General features: G+C 49.7%; 2 protein-coding genes across 22 annotated transcripts in view; both read right to left on the bottom strand.

Moving 5' to 3' along the window:
* OGG1 (8-oxoguanine DNA glycosylase) overlaps nt 1-5,294 on the bottom strand; it is a 44,946-nt gene extending 39,652 nt beyond the window's left edge. For 2 of the 10 annotated variants that reach the window (XR_004971496.1, XR_004971494.1), the window contains exons 1-5: nt 4,979-5,293; nt 4,400-4,647; nt 3,672-3,851; nt 708-858; nt 521-570 (exon numbers count right to left, since the gene is read on the bottom strand). Coding sequence is in view for 3 of the 10 variants with exons in the window: in XM_036332113.1 (XP_036188006.1) it covers nt 182-265; nt 521-570; nt 708-858; nt 1,651-1,832; nt 3,672-3,851; nt 4,400-4,647; nt 4,979-5,085 (1,002 nt within the window). In the remaining 7 variants the exon portion in view is untranslated. Of the gene's footprint in view, nt 1-113; nt 266-520; nt 571-655; nt 859-1,650; nt 1,833-3,663; nt 3,852-4,399; nt 4,648-4,978 lie in introns of those variants that run through there. The other 8 variants (XM_036332113.1, XR_004971491.1, XR_004971492.1 and 5 more) reach the window with 8 other exon arrangements.
* Nucleotides 5,295-5,400: 106 nt separating this feature from the next.
* On the bottom strand, nt 5,401-23,250 carry BRPF1 (bromodomain and PHD finger containing 1). 12 transcript variants are annotated; one of them, XM_036332092.1, is made up of 14 exons: nt 22,905-23,249; nt 21,688-21,958; nt 20,412-21,020; nt 15,895-16,854; nt 15,077-15,239; nt 14,119-14,250; nt 13,581-13,727; nt 12,496-12,805; nt 11,428-11,751; nt 10,819-11,103; nt 10,174-10,321; nt 9,242-9,599; nt 8,750-8,904; nt 7,249-8,090 (listed from the first exon to the last, which is right to left on the bottom strand). In XM_036332092.1, the coding sequence occupies exons 3-14, from the start codon at nt 21,008-21,010 to the stop codon at nt 7,907-7,909; spliced, it is 3,765 nt and encodes a 1,254-aa protein (XP_036187985.1). In that variant the 5' UTR covers nt 21,011-21,020; nt 21,688-21,958; nt 22,905-23,249; the 3' UTR covers nt 7,249-7,906. The 12 variants fall into 12 exon arrangements, with proteins under 12 accessions (XP_036187994.1, XP_036187985.1, XP_036187991.1 ...); XM_036332098.1 differs by lacking the exon at nt 21,688-21,958 and having other exon boundaries at nt 9,242-9,360; nt 9,463-9,599; nt 13,599-13,727; XM_036332096.1 differs by lacking the exon at nt 21,688-21,958 and having other exon boundaries at nt 9,242-9,360; nt 9,463-9,599; nt 22,905-23,248.

Below are 23,250 nucleotides of genomic sequence, written 5' to 3'. Positions count from 1 at the left end.
GCTTTGTGTCCCCAGATAACGCCCCCACCCCACACTGTTATGCAAACTGCTTGGTTTGAGGGTGTCTGGCCCCTGAGGTAGTTGCATGGAGCCCCCTTCCCCACATGAGTCTGGATGGAGGAGAGTATGGGGAATGGAGGGAAAAGGTATTGGGAGAATCCCTTTGTCCTGTGCCCCCCACCTAGACTTCGGGCCCTGTGGATCTCTTTCTACGCTTTGCTGGTGGCTCTTGGTGGGGCTGGCGTAGGTCAGCACTGAACAGCACCTGGGGGCAGGGGGGAGAGTCTATGTGGGACAGGGTACACTGGGTTTAGGGCTGGTGGTAGTGTGGGGAGAAAGGGAATTACTGGGGAGCAGGTCCAGGGCAACACAAATCCACTAGAGTCAGGGCTGGGGATGGAGGGTAGAGAATCCTTTAGGGTCACCTAGGGCAGAGGCACTAGAAGAGTCCCCGGGTCAGGGCTTGGGGAGAAGTCCTATGGGGTCTAGGCTGGAGGAAAGGAAGCCTAGGTATACTCACTGCTTGGGCCCAGCCAGCATAAGGTCCCCACAAGCTCCGGAAAAAGTTTCCTAAATCAGAGATAATGAGGAAAAACAAATTGGCCCCTTCCACTCCCCATCCACAGTGGTGGGGTATTAGGGAGAGAGGTGAAAAGTTTCTACCACCTCAGCCTACTACCAGCCCTGGCATCTCCCTCTCTCCTTACCTAGTTCCTTGTTGGCCTGGGGGCTTGGACCCTTGCCTTGGGTTGTTGTGGGGTGCCAACTGTAGTCACGTTGGGCAATCTGCCACACGTGGACATCCACGGGCACGGCCTGGGGCTTGTCTAGGGCCATCAAGCAGATGCAGTCGGCCACCTTTGACGGAAAAAGAGGAGGAATGGCAGGATTCAGGCAGCATCCTGCTTCTAGCCCCAAAGCCAGCTACACTTCCTCCTCCACTCTGAGGTTATTATTATTCTATATTCTCAATCATTATATACCAACTATTAATAATTTTAAATACAGATGTGATGAGAGTGCTACTGCATGAATATCAACGTAGGCCAAGTTCTCATAACCTGAAAAGAAGCTGGTACTATATTCATTTTGCAGATAACTGAGGTTCTGAAAGGTAAAATGACTTGGCTCAAGTTACATGGCTAGGAAGAAGCAAAACAAGGACTTAATGTTAGAGTGAAGTTCAGATCCATTAAAAAAAAAGTTCTTTAAACAAAACTGCAGAGAAGTTTACAGAAGAACACAATAAATGTCGGATTCACAATCCTCTTGTTGAAATTAAAGAAAAAATTTTATAAGTACATATAATTCACAAGAAGAATAAAAGTAGAAATACCTTCCTATGTGTCTTCCCAAAGGTAACCACTATTAAGTTCCCTGTGATTCCTTCAGGAAATTTCTGTGTATATATATAGCAGTGTATATGTGCACCTGAACAAATGACCTTTCTACAAATGCATTCAGAGGGTAATGTCCTTCATACCCTTTTTGCATTTTCTCTAATAAAGTATCTGCTTGTATCATTTCTCCTTCCTGCTCTGCCTCCAGAAGCTGAGCCTGCACCCAGCTCTCAGGCCTGCCTTGTCTCCTGCTCTGTTACTCTCTATATGAGTGGTCTGAGGGTAGCTCCGACCTGCTTTGAGGCCTCACCTTGGTGCCCACTCCAGGCAGGGTGCAGAGGGCCTTGTGGGCCTCTTCGTAGGAGGCCTTGCGCAGCTGCTGCAGCCAGGGCAACCCCCCCTGTTCTTCAAGGATGGCTCGGGCACTGGCATTCACATAGCGGGCACGGTACCCAAGGCCCAGCTTCCTGAGCTTAGCCTCCACCTCTGGCCCTGTAGGAGGGTGGGGAAAGGAGCAGGGTCAGGCATCCTCAAATCCTTTTATGTCCTCAGGCTAGTGTGAGCCCTCCACCCCACAGGAATGCTTTCCTAAGCACCCCTCTCCCACCTCACCACCCTCTGGAAGACCCTGGGATACTTGTATGTGCAAAGGACAGGGTTAGGTCTGGGTTCCACCCCTGTACAAATGTTTTCTGAATACCTATTATGTGTTGGACACTGGAGCAGGGACTCAGAAGGGCTTGCTGCCCTGGACAAACTCCCCAACTGAATTTCTTAACCTTTCCAAAGGGCTGTTCACACCCATGATCTAAAATAATAGTCATAATAATAGCAAGAGCTTCTATGATCAAGTGCTGGTTACCAAATATGGACGAAGTGCTTTGGATACATTATCAGACTCATTTTTCTCAAGGACCCTGATAATAGTACTGTATTTTTTCCTATTTAAAATATATATTTTTTTATTGATTTCAGAGGGGAAGGGAGAGGGAGAGAGAGAGAGATAGAAACATCAATGATAAGAGAGAATCATTGATCGGCTGCCTCCTGCATGACCCCTACTGGGGATCGAGCCCACAAACTGAGCATGTGCCCTGACCAGGAATCAAACCCTGACCTCCTGATTCATAGGTCAACATCCAACCACTGAGCAACACTGGCTGGGCTGTTTTTCCTATTTCACAGATGTTTTTCCTATTTCAAAATGATGACTTAGAAAAGGTTAAGTAACTTGAAGAAAGGACATGGTGGAGATGGGATCTGCACCTGGATCTGAAACACGAACTCATGTGCTCTAAACCCGCTTCATGATTGCTTTATTCCCTCTCACCCTTCTAGATAGGAACTGTTACCCCCATCCTACAAACAAGTTAAGAGAAGCCTGAAGAGGTGAATGAATTTCTTGAGTTCTTATGAATACTAAGCTGGAAGCTAAGGTACAAGACTGGGTTTCTAAGCACCAAAAACATTCTTTTTTTTTTTTTCAGGCAGGCTGTCTCCTTACTATACATTCCCCAAGCACTTCCCCTAACTTGGTCCTCACTTTGCCAATAGAGATACTTATCTCTATAAAACTTGCCTCACAGGACTGCTGTAAAGAATGTGTGTTCCTGGATACAAAATTGTTGGATCACTATACAGATAGCAACTTGAATTTTCTGCGTATTTCCCATAAGCCAAACAATGTACTACGTGCAGTATGTGTATTCTTTAACTCAACTCTTGTGACAACTCTGATAAGTTATTATCACATTCCACAGATGAAGAAACAGAGGAGAGGCTAAATAAGTGCCAGAGTTGGGATTCAGACTAAGGCAGTCTCTTTCCAGAACATGTGTGCAGAGGTTTCTCTCTATGGAGCACGCCAGTGCCTTTCCTCACCCACTTCTGCCAATGTGCATTTTCCTTGCCTCTCTCTTTCTCCTAAGCTCCGAGGGTCCTTCTTGTGCCTCTGTAACTTGTTTCCTGATCCCATTTCTTTTACAGCTCACTTCTACCTCTGTGACTTTCTAAATAAACTTTCTCTTAAAAAAATAAAATAAAAAAGCATATGTATTTAATCCCAACCTATTACACACTGCATATGGATGTTTTTCTGATGAGGCATTGAAACCATGGGGCAAAAAACAGAGTAGTGAGGTGCTGACATTTCAGAGACAAATAGGGAGGGTGAGGTATGTCTGGGGCTGATCGGACCAGGCAGGGTGATTCTGGATGAGGACAGTCTTTGGGAAGGCAAGAAGCTTTGAGATGGGAGATGGGGACCAGGGGAGAACTGAACAGACTCTGAAAGCTGTTAGTGAGCATTGGGGCAGGCACCCACCGACTCACCAGCCAGGGCCTGCAGGCTGGGGAAGCCATAGTAGGTGACATCATCGAGCTGGATGAGCCGAGGTCCGAAGGCTTGGCAGAGCCGCTCCACCATGCCAGTGATGCGAGCAATGTTGTTGTTGGAGGAACAGATGAAGGAGAAAAGGCACTCGATGGGATCCTGTTGTAGGAGTCGAACACCTGAAGATAGGAAAGGCAGGGGGTAAGAGAAGCACCTGTTGTCAGGAGTGGCCTCCTCTCACCCTCAGATCCTAGGCATGTAGGCTCCCAGGGGAATGAGGGACAAAGTTGTTAGAGAAAGCAACATCATTCCTCATAGCATCTTGAGAGGTCTGGGTCATCATCCCATTCCACAGACAAGCCACAATGTAAGCACTATGAGGGTGGGATTTGTGTCCACTTTGTTCACTGCTATATCCCCAGTCACATAGCAGATGCTCTGTAATATTTACAGAATGAATGATGTCCCCTGCCCTAGGTCACACAGCCAGAATTTGGCTCAATATCCTTGTCACTCCATGATGGTGGTCAGCAGGATAATCATAACAGTAATAATAACTACTATGTGTCAGGCACTATTCTAAACACTTTACATGTATTAGCTCATTTAATCCTCATAAAATCCTATGAGGTAGATATAATCCCCACTTTACAGATGGTGAAACTGAGTAACCTAACCAAATTACAATGACCCCAACCCAAGCCCTTGTCCCAGGCTCTATACTCACCTTGGAATTTCTGAGCTACTTTTTGGAAGTGGGGGTCCTTGGAACTCCAATGGCAATACAATTGAGCCAGGCTGACATCCAGCTGGAAGTACTGGCGCAGGACCTTTAGCTCTCCTGGTGTGGGCCTGCCAGCCTGGCCCCTTTCCCCTCGGTACACAGTGCAGTAGAGCTGCTCCTCGGTCTGGGTCAGTGTCCATACCTGGTCTGCCAGCACGCCACTCCAGTGCGCAGGGTTTTGCTCCTTCCACCTGAGACCCCAGGCACAGGGCCCTAGCACTCAGTTTCCCTTCTTGCAACCTTTGGGACCCTCCCATCCTACAACCTTTCTATACATAAAACTGATTTATCATTTGTAAAGTAAAAGTGCTTTATTTTACATCAATTATATCATTTGATCCTCGCAACACTGCACAGGCTTATTATATCCAACTATTTTCCCACCCTTACAACAATCACCGGCTATTAAAAAAAAAAGGTAACAGGCTCTCCACCCCTGCCTCAATTTCCTGTTTCATACATTGATACACTGAGGTTTCTTCCAACACACCCAACTTTGCACTTCAGGCTAAGGTCACTCACCGGAAGGATTGTCCAGAAGCTAGAACCAAGTCCAGGCGCAGCTCGGAGCGTGGACATGGGATGGAGGCCCAGAGGGCCGGGACGGAGGACAGAGTGCGATGCCCCATGCTAACCAAGCAAAAGTGAGCAGGCTAATATTTCTGTATCAGGCTCCGCCCCATAATGGCTCCGCCCACTCAGACCCAGACCTACTTGCTACCAGCAGACCACGCCCACTAAGAGACCAAGAACCAAAGGCCTCCCTCACCGAAGGCCTCATCCAACTCCACGAAATCCTCGCCTCTCAATGTTTGTATAAGGTCCGCCCAGTTTCCTTCTACCACTCCTCGAAGGCCCCGCCCCTTACCACCCGCCAAAGTCCCGCCCCCTCCACTCTGTCCCACCTTCTGCCCTAAACCTTCCGCCCGCCACGCCCCAGCGCGCTCACCATTGTACCCGGAAGCGGCAGTGGTTCTGGGACGCAAGCGCAAGCGCAAGCGCACCCTTCCGGCCTTTCCTGAGAAGCCTCACCGGAAGTAGGGCGCAAGTCCGTTTTAGAGGTAGCCAATCCGCGGGGAAATACGAGGCGCCAATGAGAACGGGCGTGGCGGCGCTGGGCGGGCCTTCCCGAGGCCTCTCAGCGGTTAGCGCGCGCTGGGCTCGCCGCTGGCCCTTTCCTCCGCATTAGGCGGGCCAGCGTGTCCCCACCGGCCGGGGCCCTCAGCCCCCGGTCCTCCCTGCCTGTCGTCAGGCTTGCCGGCCCGCACAACCAAATCCTATCCCCCGCCATCTTCAGAGAGCCTTTCCCACCGCGCCTCTCTAGTCTGCTTTTCGCTTACTGAGGTCCTCCTCCGATGAGCTCCTCTTCACTGAGAATCGGACCCGGACCCGGACCCGAACACAGCGCCAGCCCACCGAGCCCTGTGGGGAGTCTCCACAGCGCCTGTCTCCTGAGGAAATGTCTCCGCGCCCGCCGGTCTTAGGCCTCCTCACAGACCACTCTGAGGCCTGACTCTAGATCGGCCTCCTGTCCCTGCCTCCGCTGCTCTCTCCTCGGGAGGACTTTCCTTCCGTCCTCCCCCATCTCACACTGCCGCATCCAATGCGGCTTGTGTCGGGCTTCTCAGGGGCTGGGAAAGGCGACTCAAAGTTCAAGCGTCAGCGTGTGGCCGCGGGGCAGCCTGTCTGCCTAGCCCGGTTGCCGGGGCCGGCTGGCTGGCTGAGCCCAGGAAAGATGTAATTTCTTCCCTTCTGGAGAAAGTCACAAAAAGCTAGACCTGTGCTTTTAACCGGCGACTTTTTTTCTCCTCCTAGCATAGTGATTTTTGGTGATCGATGATTAGACTGCAGATTCCTGAAGGGCGAGATTTACCGCTGGTTTCTTTGTGCCCCACCCCCATTACCTCGCAGGGAGCACCAGCAACTTGGTATCATCAGACATGCTGTTGTCGCACATCCACTCAGTAGCTCCAAAACCCTCCGCAGCTGCTTCCTGTGACTGTTTCATCCATTGGCACACCAGCCCACAGGTGCCTAGCACTTGGAAGACATTCCTTCAAAAAATGTCTGAATCAGAAAAGGAGCCAGGGTTGGGAATGAATGAAGAACAGCAACAGTCTATAGTGCCGCTCTGTTCCCAGTTAAGAAGGGGAAAGTCACAGCTCTAGTGGCTCTGAAACACTTGGACAATCCTACCGTTGAAGAACTTTAAACATCCGACCTTCATGAAAGAAGGCGCAGCTGACTCTTCCTCTAGCAGTTGCACCTACTGGTTAAATTGCAGACAACAGACCTGAGTTCAGATGCTAGTGGGACAGCGTCATTCCCACTGGGAGGCGGATGCCCGTTCACCTTACCACCTGCACAGGCCTCAGGCCACTAGGCAGTATGGCTTCTCCTGGCCTGTTTATGCAGGGTGCTAACCTTGGCCCACCCTCCCTGCACTACACTGCTGTGAGGTCTCTGGAGCTTTCTGGCAACTTCCTAGTGAGAACTTAGGCAAGTTACTTAATTTTTCAAAATCTATGTCTTTGTAGAAATAACCATCCTATTATTAACCGTTCCTATAGTTAATGAAAGGATTACATGAAACTGTATCTAAAGGAGCTAGCATGGGTACTGACACTCAGTAAGTGCATGGGAAATGGGAGCTGTCATATTATCTTTGCCGTTATCTTACAAATGCAATATGCAGAGCAGCCAGCAACACTTGGGCCCAATTATTTGCCATCCCTGGGGAACAGAAACTCCCTTTGCCCTGGCAGAAGGCAAGAACCAAGAATTCCAAACAATTTATTTTCTAAGAATCAATATATTTTCTTCTTTTGAAATAAATACAAACCAGTTTGAAAGGTGGGGAATCTATGGGAAGGAGGGGAGAGGGGACAGGCCCCAGTCTTTTTAGTACCAAATGACTCTGGCGCGACCGGAAACGCAGTTACAAATGAGAATAATTTAAATTCTCCACTAATTACAGTATTTACAAAAGCAGGGGAGGGGGTCACCTAGTGCCCCTCTTCCAGGCTGGACAGACATCAATCCCACTGTTAGGCAGGGCGGATGCCCATTCACCATATCACCTGCACAGGCCTCAGGCCACTAGGCAGTTATGGATTCTCCTGGCATGAGCAGGCAGAGGTGATGGGATGGCCTGTTTTATGCAGTGTCCTAACCTTGGCCCACCACCCTGCACTGCAATGCTGTGAGGTCTCTGGAGCTTTCTGGCCTGTGGGACCTCCCCTCTCTTTGCACAGAGCTACCATGGGCCCTCGGAGTGTTCTGTACAGTCCAGCTGCACTCAGGGCAGGAGGGACCTCCCCCACCCAGCTTCCCCTGAGACTGGCCCCAAGACCAGGAATGAGTCAGTGCAGAGGCCGGTGCCACTCCAGGACAGTGAGCAAAGGGGAGAGAGGTGGCAGGGCACCGTAGATTGGGCTGTGCTGGGCAGTATCAGTCACTATCACTGGTCTCGCTGCTCTGCTCGCCCTGGACCTTGCTGCGGTGTTGCAGAGCCCTATGGTAGGCAATCTGCACTGATTTGCGGATGTTAGACTTGCGGCCCTCTAGCATCTTCTCCTTGTCGAGGTCCTGGTTCACACCCAGAGGAACCAGCTTAGTCCTAGGCAGCCATTGCCTACAAGACGAAGTGAGGATCAATTAAGTCATCTCTGGGAGAGCAATAAGCACCAGCCTTCTTCACTCATTTAAAAACACCTCCTGAGAACGAGGCTCTGGTGGGCACTGGGGTTCCCTGCCCTCAAATAACTGTTCACAGTGATAAAAGAGCCCAGTCAACTGTCACACTGAGCCGTAACCACAAGGAATTTATGGGTGCAAAAAGGAGCCCTGACCTAACCTGAAATAGTATCCTGTCCCACAGGCTCCAGGCAGACTTTACTGGTATTAAACATCCTCTGCGTATAGTTAACAAAAAGATTACATTATGTAAACGAGACAGAAGAGGGATTCAGAGTCTGACTTTATGCCTGCTTTATCCTAATCTTGTCACCATGGAGGCAGAGGTGGGAAAACTAAGTATAGAAATCACCTCGATCTGGGTGGGGAGCCACTCCCATTTGTCACAGTCACTGATGGTTCTTTGTTTTCTAGTCACAGCTGTTTGTCAGCTGTGCCCAATCAGTTGCTCAGACTTTTTCTTAAAGGCCTAAGTCCCTCCCCCACTGATTGGTGACAGCCCAGCCTGTCTGTTGCTGGAATTTCCTCACAGTCTGCCCCCATTTCCAGGGTTGTATTTGTGGCTGTGAGTCACCACATGCTCCCCTCCTCCCTTACCAGGTTCGCTTGTTGTCAAAGAAGAGGACGAGGTAGAGATGCTCTCGGGCTTCCTGGGTCATCTGCTCCCCAAGTTTCAGCACCTCTAGTGGGGGCACAGGAATGGGAACCCCATGGTGGAACATACCTTCCCGGGGCATCTTTGGATCAATGATCTGAAGGAATAGTAAGACCTTGGTTTGGTTCAGTCCCCTCTTCCCCAAGGGTAACTCTACCTAAGAATTTGGAGACTCCTTTGAAGTAGAGACATGGAAAGATTATCATGCTACTGCAATGCTGACGTTCTTCCTATGCTGAATTACTTCAGAGCCCAAGGGGTCATGGGAAGGAAAAGGGAAAGCTGGAGAAACTAATCAGGGACCTCTAATTCTCTACCTGCCAAAGACCCTTGTACTCTGCAGCTCAGCAGAGAGTAGAAAAAGTCTACTAATTGTAAGTCTGCATTCTGGGGTTGACAGGCAAGGGTTATGACAAAAAAGAGGAGAAGCCTACCAGAGCTGGGTACGATGGATACCCTCGGCACTTGGCCCACACAAGGTCCAGAGCATCCAGCGGGGAGTCCTCATCCTCTGACAGCCAGCCAGCTCCCCGGCCCAGACTCTTCCTTACCACTTCACAGGAATGGGAGAGAGGGGGCAGATCAGCAGACAGGGGGCTGGTAAGGCCCGGACACTGGGGCCCCAGCATCCCTGGCCTTGGGCGAGGGTACTTACTGCTGTGGCCCACGCCGCGGCCAGTACCCACGGAGTAGGCCTCATTCTCAGTGCCTGAGGTATCTTCACTGCTGTCCTCTGGGAATGTGCCCCGAGAGAAGGAGGGCTTGCCCCTGCCTTGTTTTGAGGGTGTTGTGCTGTAGACAAAACAAAGGGAGCTCAGCTCAAAGAAGAGTGGAGAATGGCATGGTGGGTGTCCTTTCTTCTTTAAACCCCCAGTGTCTAAGATTTTTGGAAAGCAGAAACTACTTAAAGATTTTCAAATCCAAATGCTCTCAGTGGCTTGGCAGTGATTTGACTGATGTGGGCTGGGTTTAGCAGTGGTGATGATGAATGTATACCCTGTCTAAAAGCAATACTGGCCAGATTTGCCAGACCTAGTTTTTAAAAAGAACACAGAAACTGGGAATTTTATGTGGTACTTCTGAATTCATTTTTAAAAACACACCATGCTGGCCAAAGAAAATATGTCTGTAGGCCAAATCCAGGCCACAAAGCAAGAGTTTATGCCCTCTGCTCTAAAACATCAGCTGAACCCTGTATGGTTCCCTCCATTCCATTATGGTGATACGCTCATCTATTTCATTTATTTTGCAGAGAACCTTGGATTTGAGCCATCTTAATCTAGGCTGAGATGGCTGCCACCCCACTTCCCACAGGGAAACCCAGAAGGGCATCCCAGAGGCAGGCCTTGATCTGGAGGGCTGGTACCTGGTCCGATCTGAGGCAGCACTGCTGCTGCTACTGCTGCTGGACTCAGAGTCTGAGCTGCTCCGGGGAAGGCTGCAGTCATTACGATATACCAAGAAACTCTTCTTGACTGGCTGGTTTCCACTGCTGAAGCCATTGGCTGGTAAGTCTTGGTTGGGGGGGAAGGGGAGGAGGGAAGGAATCGGTCAGGAAGATGTAGATCAGAGATGACATGGGGGTAAGAGGTACTTAAGAGCCTTGGCTTCCCTTTCTGTGCTGGAATATTCCTCCAACCTTGGCCAGCAGAGCTAGCTCTGGGTGGTGTCCACCACAGCTGGCCACAGCCCTGCCCCACCCCTTACACTTCCCTCAGCAGTTATAGACCTTAGGACACAAATGGCTTAAAGGGCAGGAGATCACCAAGGAGGATGAGAAGAGAAAAGGTGAAGTGATACAATGGAGGGGGGCTTGGATGGGAATCTAGCTGGATCAGTGTCTTTGGGTTTCAGTTTCCCAGTCTGTAAAATGAGGGGATTGAATTAAATGATTCCTAAGGGCCCTTCTAGCTCTGAGATATTATGGGAAAATGAAGGGATAGGTGGAAGTTATGTTGGGAAAGATGGTAGCTTTGCTCACTCTCTTGGGGTACTGGGTGGTGAGGCTCACCCATTGGGGGGTCTTCTGTGGATTTATCACTGTCGCTGTCTGAGCTGGAACTGGGCCGGGGGCTCCTACCCCGCTTGCGCTGACGCAGGGAGCCCATGATGGGAAGCTGAGGGGGCCCCACAGGACTGCCTCCGTGGCTGGGGGTCATCTGGCTCTCCCGGTTTTTGGGGGGCCGGCCCGGCCTCTTGGGCGGTCCAGCTGTCTTCGGGTTCTTTTTGGAGAACAGAACTGAGGTTCTCCTGCCCACCTCATGTGCGGGGGTTGAGGACATGTTGGGACCCAGGCCTGGAGCAGAGAAAGAGAGAAGGAAAGTTGGTGAGGGGCCTGATGTGGGAAGGGCAGATGTCATCCAGGGTATGCCCTGGGTGTATAAGTCCAATACTCCAGCTATTGTTGGGGAAATGATTTGAGGGTCATGGAATTGGGAACAGTGTCTCTTATACAAATAGCCAGAGATACAGCTAAGAGGCCCCTGATTGGGGAATGAGGGAGAAAGTACAGCTAGCTGTGCAGGAAAGACCTCTGCCTTGGGGATGGCAGGGGCTGAGTGTGTGCTGCAGAGTCAAAGTCTAATTTGCTTTGGGGTCCACCTTGTTATGGGGTTCAGACCTTTGCTTGTCTCCTGGCTGCTGCTCTCCTCAGCGGCACTGTCTGTCTGCCCATCCTTGTCACAGGCTGCTGGGTGAGGTGTCAGGCTGCCCCGGCTGGAAGGGCCATGGCGCTCAGGCCCATCCCTTCCAGTTTCCCGCTGGTGGGCAAGCTTCCGCCGAAGCGCTGTCATCTCTTTCTTGATCATCTTTGCGCGCCGTGAGCGGCCCACACTCTGCTTGCTGGAATTCACTTCATCCAACCGTTCCAGCAACAACTTCAGCTGCTCTTCCACTGGCAGGTGCTTCTGGTTCTCCAACAGGACCAGCCGCTCCTCCTCTGCTGCTAGGAGTGGGGATAGGGGGAAAAGGTCAGATTCAGAGCAGCTTTTTGGCCCCCTTAAATCTGGACAAGCAGTAAGAAACCCACTCTTGCCCGGTCGGTGTCACTAGATGGTTGAATCAGGAGGTCACGGTTCCATTCCTGGTTAGGGCACATGCCTGGTTGCGGGCTCAGTCCCCAGTGTGAGGCGTGCAGGAGGCAGCCGATCAATGATTCTCTCATCATTGATGTTTCTCTCTCTCTCTACCTCTCCCTTTCTCTCTGAAAGCAATAAAAATATATTAATAAAAAGAAAAGAGCCCTAGGCTTGACTCAGTGGATAGTAGCCTGCGGACTGACTGGTCCCAGGTTCGACTCCAGCCAAGGGCACATGCCTGGGTTGCGGGCTCGATCCCCGGTGGGGTGCGTGCAGGAGGCAGCCGATCAGTGTTTCTCATCATTGATGTTTCTATCTCTCTCTCATTCTCCCTTCCTCTCTGAAATCAATAAAGAAATATATTTTAAAAAGAAAAGAAAAAGAAACCCTTCTCCCCTCAGCTGCTGGCCAGGAACAGCCATAAAATAGCAGAACCAAGATGTGAACTGACAGGCATTGCTATCCATTCACCAGCCTGGCTTCCTGGGGATAGCTTGTCACTGCTCAGCCTAAGTGCTTCCCACCTACACTGCCTGCTCCCAGGAGGGGACTTTTGGAAAGCTGTTCATCCCTAGCATTGGCCTCTTATGTGTGTGTGACTCATCACCCACCATCTTCAGTGTGGTGTGGGGCCTCGTCTCCAGCCAGGTTGTGGGGGATATGCATGCCCGTCTCAAAGTCAATGCCCATTTTTTCTGCCTGGCGCCGGGCCTGGCGGAGCACAGCACCACCCTGCTCACGGAGCCGCACCGCTGCCCGGTAGAAGATGGTGTCCTTGGCGTTATACTTGAGGCAGTTGCTGACGATGAGGTTGAAGTCCTCCTCAAAATCATCAAAGTTCAGGTAGCGATAAGCCTCCAAGTTCTGCTTCATGGTGAAAAAATCCATGGGCTTTTTGATGTGGTCTAGGTAGTCAGGTACCTGGGAGAACAGGGTAGGTGTAGCTAAGTGGAGATATGCTTCTCATTCCCCCTGAACCCCTGCCCCTAATACTACCCCTTGAAATGCATCCAGTAACCTCCTCCCACCAGTTAGAGGTAGGCGTATAGCTCAGGGGAAAAGAGAGCTGGATTCAGTCTTGACTTTACCAGTCACAAGCTGTGTGATCTTGGCAAGTCTCTTAACCTCTCTGGACCGTCTTTTCCTGGCCTGGAAAAGTGATAAAATTACTGCCAAATCCACCTCCTACAGCCGTATGAGGCTTCAACAAGAAAATAGCTAGGGGAGTCCTCTGGAAGTAATACGAGCTTGCATTCCTATAGCTCTTTTTTGCTTATCATTAAGACTTATAAGGAGGCTGCTGCCTTAGGCCTCTCATTTTATACCTTTTAGAAAGAATAGTCTGCCAATCAGAACCTAGGGCTTCAGAGCTGGTTCTTTAGGTGCTGAGCCTTCTAAAGTCTCTGTTCTAGGGGTCAGCACCCAGAAAGTGTCTTCCTGCCCTGTGGTTATTCATTTGGCAGACTCAGTCCCTGCCTCTGGGGAGTGCAGATTGCCTCCCATTCTGGGCACTTGTAGTATGAAAGGGACAAGACAGAGTCCATGTGATGCATGTGGCTCCAGTTCATCCTGGAGCCCCAGAGCCACCAAGCCCCTCTCTTCAAGGTCCCCTCCTAGTCCCTGGCCCAGACCTGCAGCAGGGGTCCAACTGAGAGAGGAACAGAAAGAAGGTGGAGTGAGGGGAAGGGATTCTTACTTCGTCCAATTCGGTTACCTCAGACAGAGGGACCGGCTCGCTGAAGATGTTGCCTGTGTCCTTCTCTTGGAGCTGCTCCAAGGTTTTGCGAAGGAGGATGAGAAAAGGGGTCAGCTGCATCTCCATGGCAATCTGCTGGACCTTGATCTGACACACATAAAGGCCCAATCAGCCAGGCCCAGGCCAGTCCCTTGGTAGAGGTCTGAGGAGATGGTCAAAGCTGGTTTGGGAATTCGCCTTCCTTCCCACCCTCAACAGCTGGATGTACTCACTCAGGTCTATGTTCTACAACGCCCCACCCAGTGAAACTCCCCAACTACTCTGGCCTTTCCCTTCCTTGATTTAACTTACAGCACTAGCTACTTGTATCACATAATTAAGAGTTCCATTCATTCTCTCCTCTGACATTCTGTTTCTGGTGAGCCCAAGAGCACACTGAGCATCAACCCTATTACTTGCTGGCTAGACAACACATGCTTTTCCTTCTCCCACATATGTTTTCTCCTCTGGAAAACAGAGCTGGCCCAGGAGCACTCACCGTCTCCCTTTTGAGTTTCTCCCGCTTGCGAATCAGCTCTACCAGCAGCCGAGCTCTCTCTAGGTCATGCCGGAGCCGCTGCCAGGACTTGAGCTGTTCTTTGAGGGCCCAGTTCTTATCCTCAGAATCTCTCTGTAGAAGCAAAAAGGAGTCAGAAGATGATGAGGGAGTCAGAGGAAAGGGCAGAGGAGAGGATAGCCCAGAAAACTGGGGCTAAGGGCAGGTAAAGCCAAAGGAGGGGGCACAGAAACTTACTGGCAGGTGTGCCAGCTCAAGTGGGAGCTCCTCAACCTAGGTGTCTCCTGTGCCAATGCTTGGTATACACTTGTTGAGTAAATGAATAAACACATAGGAACAGTACCTTCTACAAGTGGATAATTTGTAAGAATTTCTTCCTGGTTCTCCCCAGGAAGCATGCCCCTGCCATTCCCTTCCATCCCTCATCTCAAGAAAAAAATTTCTTCCTGAGCCTGGTTTGAAGGCTACCTTAAAAAAGGGAACAGTCTAAGCTCTCAGACACTGGATGCTATAGTTACAAATCTTTTTATATATATATGTATATGTGTGTGTGTGTGTATATATATATATATACACATATATATACACACATATATATACACACACATATATATACACACATACACACACATATATATATATATATATATATATATATATATATATATATTATTGATTTCAGAGAGAAAGGAAGTGGGATAGATAGAAACATCAATGATGAAAGAGAATCACTAATTGGCTGCCTCCTGCACGCCCCCTACTGGGACTCAAGCTCGCAACCTAGGCATGTGCCCTTGATTGGAATCAAACCTGGGACCCTTCAGTCCGCAGGCCGATGCTCTATCCACTGATCCAAACTGGTTAGGACATATAGTTACAAATCTTGATCCTTATCCCCTGGTATTAGTTCCCAGAGCCCACAGGGAATATGACACAGTACCCCAACTTGGTCACAGTTCCTCTGAGACTGCAAATGTGTCTGCAGGCGACGTAACAGCGGGACCCCATTCCGTGACTGCCGCTTCAGTGTCCAGTAGCTGTGCAGCCTCTGCATGAACTGGCTCTTCCTTTGGATTGTTAGGCGGTTGGTAATTTTACTGAGCCTAGGAAGCAGGATAACAAATTTTCTTACGTAAAACAAGGGTGTCTAGCTAGTCTATCGTCAAAAAGTTTGTGACATCGGGCTTAAGGCAAAGAGCAAACAGTGCCATCAATGGCACCTCAGCAGACAGAAAGCCAAGCTCCCAGCACTAATACTAATACCAGGGGGTCAGGGAGTTTGGCTCCTAAGATTGCTCTATTTGACCCTGGGATACCCAACTCACATTGAGCGTTACAAGGTACAGCATAGGAAATTGACTAGGTAAAGTAAGAGTTAAAAATAACTGATCACAGCCCTCATTTGGATTCACAGTGGCAGTAATTACTTTGTGACTCCTTAAGCATTTCCTTCCCCCCTTTTCATTCCAGTTCTCCTTTCAGAGTCAGACTATTTCTTCTTCTGTGGCTGGTAGCTATTACATTCTCTTTCTTCCTAACTTAAACCGCACCATCAAAGTGAAGGGCAGTTGAAAATATATGTTAGGTCTGCCAGATAAAACTGGGAAGTTTCTGGCTCCTAATGTAAGAGTCAGGTGACTTGCTATAGCTAATCTCATTGGGATTTTTTTTTAAACTTCTACATAGCTTCTGATAGGAAGAAGATAACCCAACCCTGTCACTTCACTCTTCCCAACCTGTCCACTGCTCCCCACATACCTGTGTGGTGGAATGCAGGGCACTGAAACCACAGGTGCTGCTGCCCGCTTCTCTGCCAAGATCTTTCGTGCCTTTTTCATCTTGATCCGGGACTTGGCCTTGGCCTTCTTAACCTTCTCTGAACTCCAACTCTTACCCTCATCCTCCTCCTCATCCTCCTCCTCTTCACCCTCACTGTGGGACAGGGCAGGCAGCCGGCGAGCTGAACCTGGGGGTGTATGGATGTCACAGTAGGCTGTTTTGCGGACGCTAAAGGAGGTGCCATTGGCACCTGTCTCCCGCACAGGCTCCATCTTCATGTAAAGGCCGGCCTGCTGGGCACATGTCACGTGGAAGGCTGTGTAGCAGTTGGCTTTGTGGCACTGAATGCAGGCCCCTGAGCCCCGCTGTTTGCAAATGTAGCAGGTGAGCTTCCAGCGAGCTGGCGGGATGTGCTCGATGCTGTCGATTGGCTCCAGGAAGACTGTGTTGGCAAAGCAGACCTCAGGGATCCACAGGGCACACACCACATGGGCCCAGCGCCCATCATCTGTCTGCTTAAAGGCACCACCCTTATTGGGGCACAGGGCACAGTCCACAGCACGTGAGGGTGATTGTAGACAGCGGCGGCACAGCCACTGGCCCTCAGGGATATAGGGGACGCCATAGCACTCCTGGTGCACAGCCAGGTTGCACATGTCACAAAAGAGGATGACATTGCTGTTCTGGCATTCACCATCATTGCAGATACAGCACACAGCATCCTCATCCACTAGTGCATTGGGGTCGCCTTTATTGTGGCTCTCAAAGTAGGACTCCTTCTCCAGCCGGTCCATTAAGTACTCAAAGATCTCCTGCGGGATAGGACTCACACCCTCCGTCTTCCGTCGTTCGTTCATGATATCCAGCCAGATGTAGTCCTCTTCATCCATGTCATACTCTACCTCCTCATCCAGCTCCTCTGCTGACTTCTCAATGTACCTGCAGTGCACACAGGCAGCTCAGCATCATATAGTTGAGTTTTTCCTCCCTTAAAGACAGTGTGTTACATTTGCCAAATATTTACTCTAGGCCAGGCCTGTACCTTCACATATGTTGTCTCATACCATCCTTACCTTAACCCCAAGCACTATAGGTCCTGTAATCATTCCTGTTTTGCAGAAAAGGAAGCATAGTTTTGAGGTTACTGCACCTGCCCTAGCTCTCTTGTGAGAAAGTGGTAAAGCTGGGAAGTGGCATTAGGCCTGCCAACTCCAAACCTCATGTCCTACACAGCCTCCCTTGGGGTGCAGAGGCTCAACCAGATTCCTAAAGGGAAGAAAAATGGCGCAGCTAGGACCCATCTGGATGATAATACAAAGAGTCAGTGGAAGGAAGTTCCTCAGGTGTCACTTGCAAATTATATGTAAGTTGTTTTAGCACCAGCTGGCAGTGTCCTGAATGGAGCTGCTGTGGGTCTTGTCAGCTGTTACCAGCACCAGCTCAGGGCTCCCTCAAACTATAGGTACTGTCTTTGTTCTCTGGATAGCATTGGGAGATAACAATCAGAATAGTTAAGATATACTATGAGCCAGGTATTGTGCTAAATTACCACATTTATTTTCACCACAGCCATAGGGTCAATGTTCTTATTGCCCTTATTTTGCAGATGAGGAAATTCCAGCTTTGAGAAGTTAATTAATTGCCCAACACAGAAAGGTCACACAACCAGGAAGTGGCAAAGCTAGGATTCAGACTCCACCCTGGGGCACTCATTGGGCTCCCCACACCCTTACCATGCTCTGGATCACCTGGACTCTAGTACTGTAAAGCTATCAGGAGCTACAATAGGATGAATGGGGCGTTGGCTTCTAACAAACCTTAATTTAAAACCTGGCTCTGAAAAAAATAAAAATAAAAATCTGGCTCTGCTACTTTGTGACCTTCAGGGCATCACTGCTCTTTTCTGAACCTGTTTTATTGATGATAGAATTAAGATAATAATAATTACTCCCAAAGATGCTGTCAGGATTAAATGGAATTACAAAATTAAATGGGCTAAATCAAGTGGCACACAGCAAGCTGCACCTCTTCTCTCCACAAGGGAAATGGGGCTCTGGTGCTAGAGCAGGCCAGGCAAACAGGCTCTGGAGCCATGTTATTTTATTTTTAAAAATATATTTTTATTGATTTCAGGGAGGAAGAGAGAAGGAGGGGAGGAGAGAGAGAAACATCAATGAGAGAAGCAGCATTGATCAGCTGCCTCTTGCATAACCCCCACTGGGGATCAATCTGGGCATGTGCCCTGACCAGGAATCAAACTGTGACCTCCTGGTTCATAGGTCAACACAACCACAGAGCCATGCCCGCCGGGCTGGAGCCATCTTTATATGATAGCAGGCAAGTGAGCTAGCCTCCCTGGGCCTAGGTTTCTTCATCTTAAAGTGGTGATGTTAATACGGACTTATTTCATATAGCTATAGTAAGCATTAAGTAAGTTAATACAAGTAAAGTACTTAGGAACAGTACCTGGCATGCAGTAAGTACTCAATAAATGTTAGGTTTATCATTAGCTTTTGTATAACCCTGACCAACCACCTTGCTTCGATTATAGCTGTTTATGTGTTGAACTTCTCCATAGGATAGAGGCAAGAACCATGTTTGATTTACCACACAGAAACAGGTTCCCAGTGTTGTTCATTTGAAAGGTATTTTGGGGGTGGAAGGGAAGAGAGAGACTTAAATGCTATGTCTATAGGAAGCAACTTATTCCTTAGCCCTTACCTCTTTCCAAAGGTGACTACAATTCTCTCATCCTTGAAAAAGGGTGTGGCTCAGAGATAGTGTGAACCACATGGCCCCTTCCAGACCTTGAAAACAGCTCCAAAACTTTCCTCTGCCAAGACATTACCTGATGGTGCATAACACACTTCCACAGTGCACCCAGATTACAGGCTACAGCACAGATAAGGTAGGTTGCATGTCATGTAGAATTCCTGGCTCACCAGCTGACACTCCACCCTCCTACTCCCCCTCAAGAAAGCACTCAGATGCAAGCAAGAGAAAGTGGTGTTATTAGATTATCTCAATTCTTCCCAAATTTACATGGAAAGCAAATAATTTCCCAAACTAGGGCCGTTTTGCTAACAGTAGTAATAAATTACATGCAACATACCTCCAACTGATAGAGAACAGACCTGATCCCCAGGAGGAAAAAGTGAATCTGCCCTGGAGAACAGACCTGATCCCCAGGAGGTAAGAGTGGAAGGAGGAAGAAAAGGAGCAGAATGAGCTGGGCTAAGCTGCCTATCAGAGCAAAGAGCGCCATTAGGAGGGAGCCATTAGGAGGGAGGACAGGCCCTGAGGGGCCTCTGTGTTGGGGATGGACATGACAGTCTAACAGAAAAGAGATAGTGGAAAGTCAGAAGGAGGTGAAGCTGGGCTGGATAGAAAGGAAGGAGACTGGCTAACACAAGAACAGGCGAGAGAAAAAAGTGACACACTGAGCCAAATTACTTGGGTTCCCACAGATTTGCTTTTATGAGATTTGCCTTTTATGACATTAGTATATCATCATATGAATGGCACTTTTGGTAAAAACTTTTCATATAAAAACCTTTATAAATCCTTCTCAGAGATCAGGCCTTCTGATTAGTTGACACCAAAGATTGCTCCTTAACTAACTCATCAGAATGCCTTCTTTGCCTTGGATGCCTACTCTCAGAGGTAACTTTTACACTTGGTTTTTGTACCGTCCTTCAGCTAGGCTTTCTGTATATAATTTTATGACCACATTGCCCCACCCCTTCATTTTTACAAGGAATTTAGCCTATGCCTGTGACTTTAAGAGCCACTGTAAAAAAAACAAAAGAGAGCCACTGTGACAAACTTTTGGAAGGAAGTGGGGTACCAAGAGATAAATAAAAAGGCCATTGGAGGATTACAAAATATAGTTGATGGAAACACCGCTTAGGCATGCTAAAGGATGGGCATGCTAAATAACAGAACAATGGGAAAATTACCCCTGCAGATTTACAAATTGCTTTTAGGACCTTATGAAATCAGTGTCCCAGTCTTTTACCTTTAAGCCAGCGGAGGAATATTAAACCAGCTCTACAGATGGGGTCACTAGAATACCAGAGCCAGATGCCTTTCCCAAAGTCACACAGTGAGGGAATGGAGAGGCTCAGAAACCAGAGAAGGGATCCTCTGATACAGTGGAAATAGTGCAGCTTTGGCGTCAAAAGAACCTGGGTTTGAATACTGGTTCAGCTACCTACTGGCCTTTGACTTTTGGTAAGTCTAGCCCCTTCTGTAGTTTCCTCATCTGTGGAATGAGAACAATACCTACCTAAGTGGGTTATGAGAATAACATGAAGGAGTAGTTATAGTAAGTGCCACCATCATTAGCTGGAGTACTGTTCCTCTTACTGCCCTAAGAGTGTGCTCCTGCTATCCTTTATCCCTGCTATTCTCCTGTCTGCTGCCTGTCACTGCTCTCCGGCTCCTGAGCCCTGTTTGACCAGTGTTCCAGAGTTAGGAGGCAGAGGTGGCCTTACCGGTAATAGGAAGTTGGCCGGGGTGGGGCATCAGGGGTGTCTTGCTCCAGCTCCCGGTATACAACCTCTGGCAACTTGGGAGTGGTGCTGGCAGAAGCATTATGGTGGTGGTGATGGTTGGAATCCTTGCGTTTCTCCTTGTTCTTATGCTTGCCTGACTTGGGAGTCACAGCCGGCGTCTCAGTGTTCTCTTTGTTGCTGCCATTCTCAGGGGCCTCCTCGGGGGCCTCATCATCCTCTGACACCACATCTAGGTTGTCAAAGATGCTGATGCGATGGACGCGGCCGTGCAGGTCTACCTCCACCATGCGCTGGGCCTGTGCATAGCTCATCACCTCACGGCTGGGTGACTGTGATACCTCTGAGGGGCTGGGTGACTGCTTGTTGGCTGGGCGTGACTGGCGCCCCTTCTTCTTGTGCTTACGGAGAGGAGTCTGCTGCGGGGGTGGTGGGTTGTCGTGGTCATAATGGTACAAGTGGTACTCAATACCACTGTAACTCTTGTAGACCTTGCGGCAAGTCTCCACGGGGCACTCATATGGTGGCTTAGTTGCCCGCAAGTTGTGGCAGAAAGTCTTCACGTCAAAGTCCACCCCCATGCTGTCACATCTAGAATTTACAGATAAGTTAGCATAGGCCTGGGGAAGAGTTTATGACCACTCCCCCCACTCCCTCTAGCCCTTCCTCTCTTCAAGGATCCTGGCCAGCCCACCTCTACAGCATATGCAAATACCATCTTCTCCACATCATGGCCACAGTATGGGCCTCATCACCTCTTGCCTGATTATTCTGCCCTATGCCTCAACTCTTCTAGCCTAATATTGCATAATGTGGCCAGAGTGATGTTTTTACCAAGTAGCAACAGTCATTTCAATCTGTGATTAAAAGCTTTCTGATATTCCCTACTTACTTCAGGATAATATCCAAATTCCCTATGTTGACAGTCAAGTGCTCCTTTCATTGTTTGGCCCTAGTCCTCCTTTCCAGACTCTTCTTTTCACCAGTTGCAGCTGTGTTTCTGTCTATCCAAGGCAACTTGCCATTTCCTGAAAGTTATAACCTCTCCTTACTGCAAGACGATCTCTATTAGAATGCCTTCCATCCTTTCTGATTGGTGAGCTCCTACTCATTCTTCAAAGCCCAGATTAAATGTCACTTCTGTTATGTCTTTGTCTCTCCTATGGGGAACTCTGCTTTCATAGCATTCCATTTTCACCTCTTTGTCTCCTCCCACTAGACTGGGAGCTATGCACTGCAGACACCAGAGCCTACCCACCTTTATATCCCCAGTACTTGGAATGCAGTGGACATTCAGTTTTTGGCAAATGAATGAATAACTTGTTGAATGAATAGAGGAATGAGGGATCAGCAGATTTGGAGTTGAGAAAGATGGATGAAGGCGAGTGTTAGCCCATGTAGTAGCTTGAATGGGTAGCAATGATTTAGTCCTGGTATCCAGCAGAATCACTGGATTATAGAAAGAATTAGTTCATTTCTGAGGTCTTTAGGGGAAGTCTATGTCCTGGCCCTGGCAGCTGTACCAAGTCCTAAGGGTACAAACAGGAACAAGACAATCCAGGCACAGTCAACTCCATGCTGGTCCTCAGGGCCCTCCCATTCTCCTCTCCAGTGTTCCTGGGTGAATGGAGACAGCAGATGGCACCAGCCCCCAGGAAGCCCAGCTTAGTCAGAGACTGCCCCAGTTTCTCCAGGCTTAGTTGAGTTTAACAATTCAGCTAGGGGCTTGGCACCATTCCAGGTAGTGCCACCCTGAGCTCCCTGACAAACAAGGACCCCTCTAGGCCTCTATTCTCCTGCAACTTAACCAAGCAAGTGGGCTGCTTCAGCCTCTCTTTGTCAAAGCACCCAACTTCCATGTCAGTAAAACTATTAGTTAAACTCCAGCTCCCTTCTACTTCCTACCTGCTTCTGTGTCTTTAAATACAGACCAATTAGAAGCACAAATAAGCTCTCCTCTTTCAGTGATGGGTCCCTGGTGAACACTGCAGCTCTGCTGCCCTGGCTCCCCAGCTTCCGAAGTAGCACAGAGACCCGGGCTGATGTCCCGCTGGGAGTAAGTGGCAGAGGCACAGGGGAGGGAGCCAAAAACTTAGATCTGAAAGGCTGTGGGCCCAGGGGGGTGGCGGCGTAACTCAGGGGGCTAGAGGAAGTTGGGGGCGGGAGCCGAAGGGATCAGGCCCAGCCCAGGCGGTGCACGCCCGCAGCCCTACCCGGATGAGGCGAGGTTTCTCTTTTGTCAAGTGTAACAAGTTAAACAAGGCTCCCCTCCTGAAGTTGACCCTGGTAGCCACGAAGGATACACTGTTGCCCGGGATTCCCGCTGGAAGCGAAGGCACTGTCAGTTCTCCCGCCTGGAGGGGGCTGGAGCGGCCCGAGGGGCACCTGGGCAGGACTGCTCAGTGCGCGCCCCACAAAAGTACTCAACTCCTTCCCCGCTAGCCACTCTCGCCCTGGTCCCAGGCCCGCACTCACCGGCCACCTCGAGTCCGGGCTCATCGCCGGGGCCGTCCGCCGGGGCTCCGACCCCACTTGGCGGGGAAAGACGGGCCGGGGAGGGAGAGCCCCAATTCCGGAGACTTCAGACCTCGCCACCCCGGCCCCTTGCCGTCCCACGCTCTGGCCCCGGCTCCCCGGGATTCCCGCGCTGACCCCCGCCGCTCCCGGTTCCGCCGGAGCCCCGGTGTCTCAACTCTGTCTGCTGTCTCCTGTTTCGAGAGCCCCTAAATTGCCCGGTCTCGGGACCCGGCGCCGCTGGAACAATGGAGGCTCCCGGAGGCAGCGCGGGGACGGCGGCAGCAGAGACGGTGGCGGCAAAGGC

Source organism: Myotis myotis, unplaced genomic scaffold (genome assembly GCF_014108235.1).
Source record: "Myotis myotis isolate mMyoMyo1 unplaced genomic scaffold, mMyoMyo1.p scaffold_m19_p_13, whole genome shotgun sequence".
NCBI lineage: Eukaryota > Metazoa > Chordata > Mammalia > Chiroptera > Vespertilionidae > Myotis > Myotis myotis.
This window is presented reverse-complemented; position numbering and strand designations above follow the sequence as displayed.

Coding starts and splice junctions, on each gene's coding strand:
- BRPF1 (XM_036332092.1), bottom strand. CDS start 21,010: ATGGGGGTGGACTTTGACGTGAAGACTTTCTGCCACAACTTGCGGGCA. Junction 11,104..11,427: donor CAGCCAGGAGACAAGCAAAG/GTCTGAACCCCA, acceptor TCTCTGCTCCAG/GCCTGGGTCCCAACATGTCC. Junction 8,905..9,241: donor ATCCATCGTACCCAGCTCTG/GTAGGCTTCTCC, acceptor CTATTCCTTCAG/ATCATTGATCCAAAGATGCC.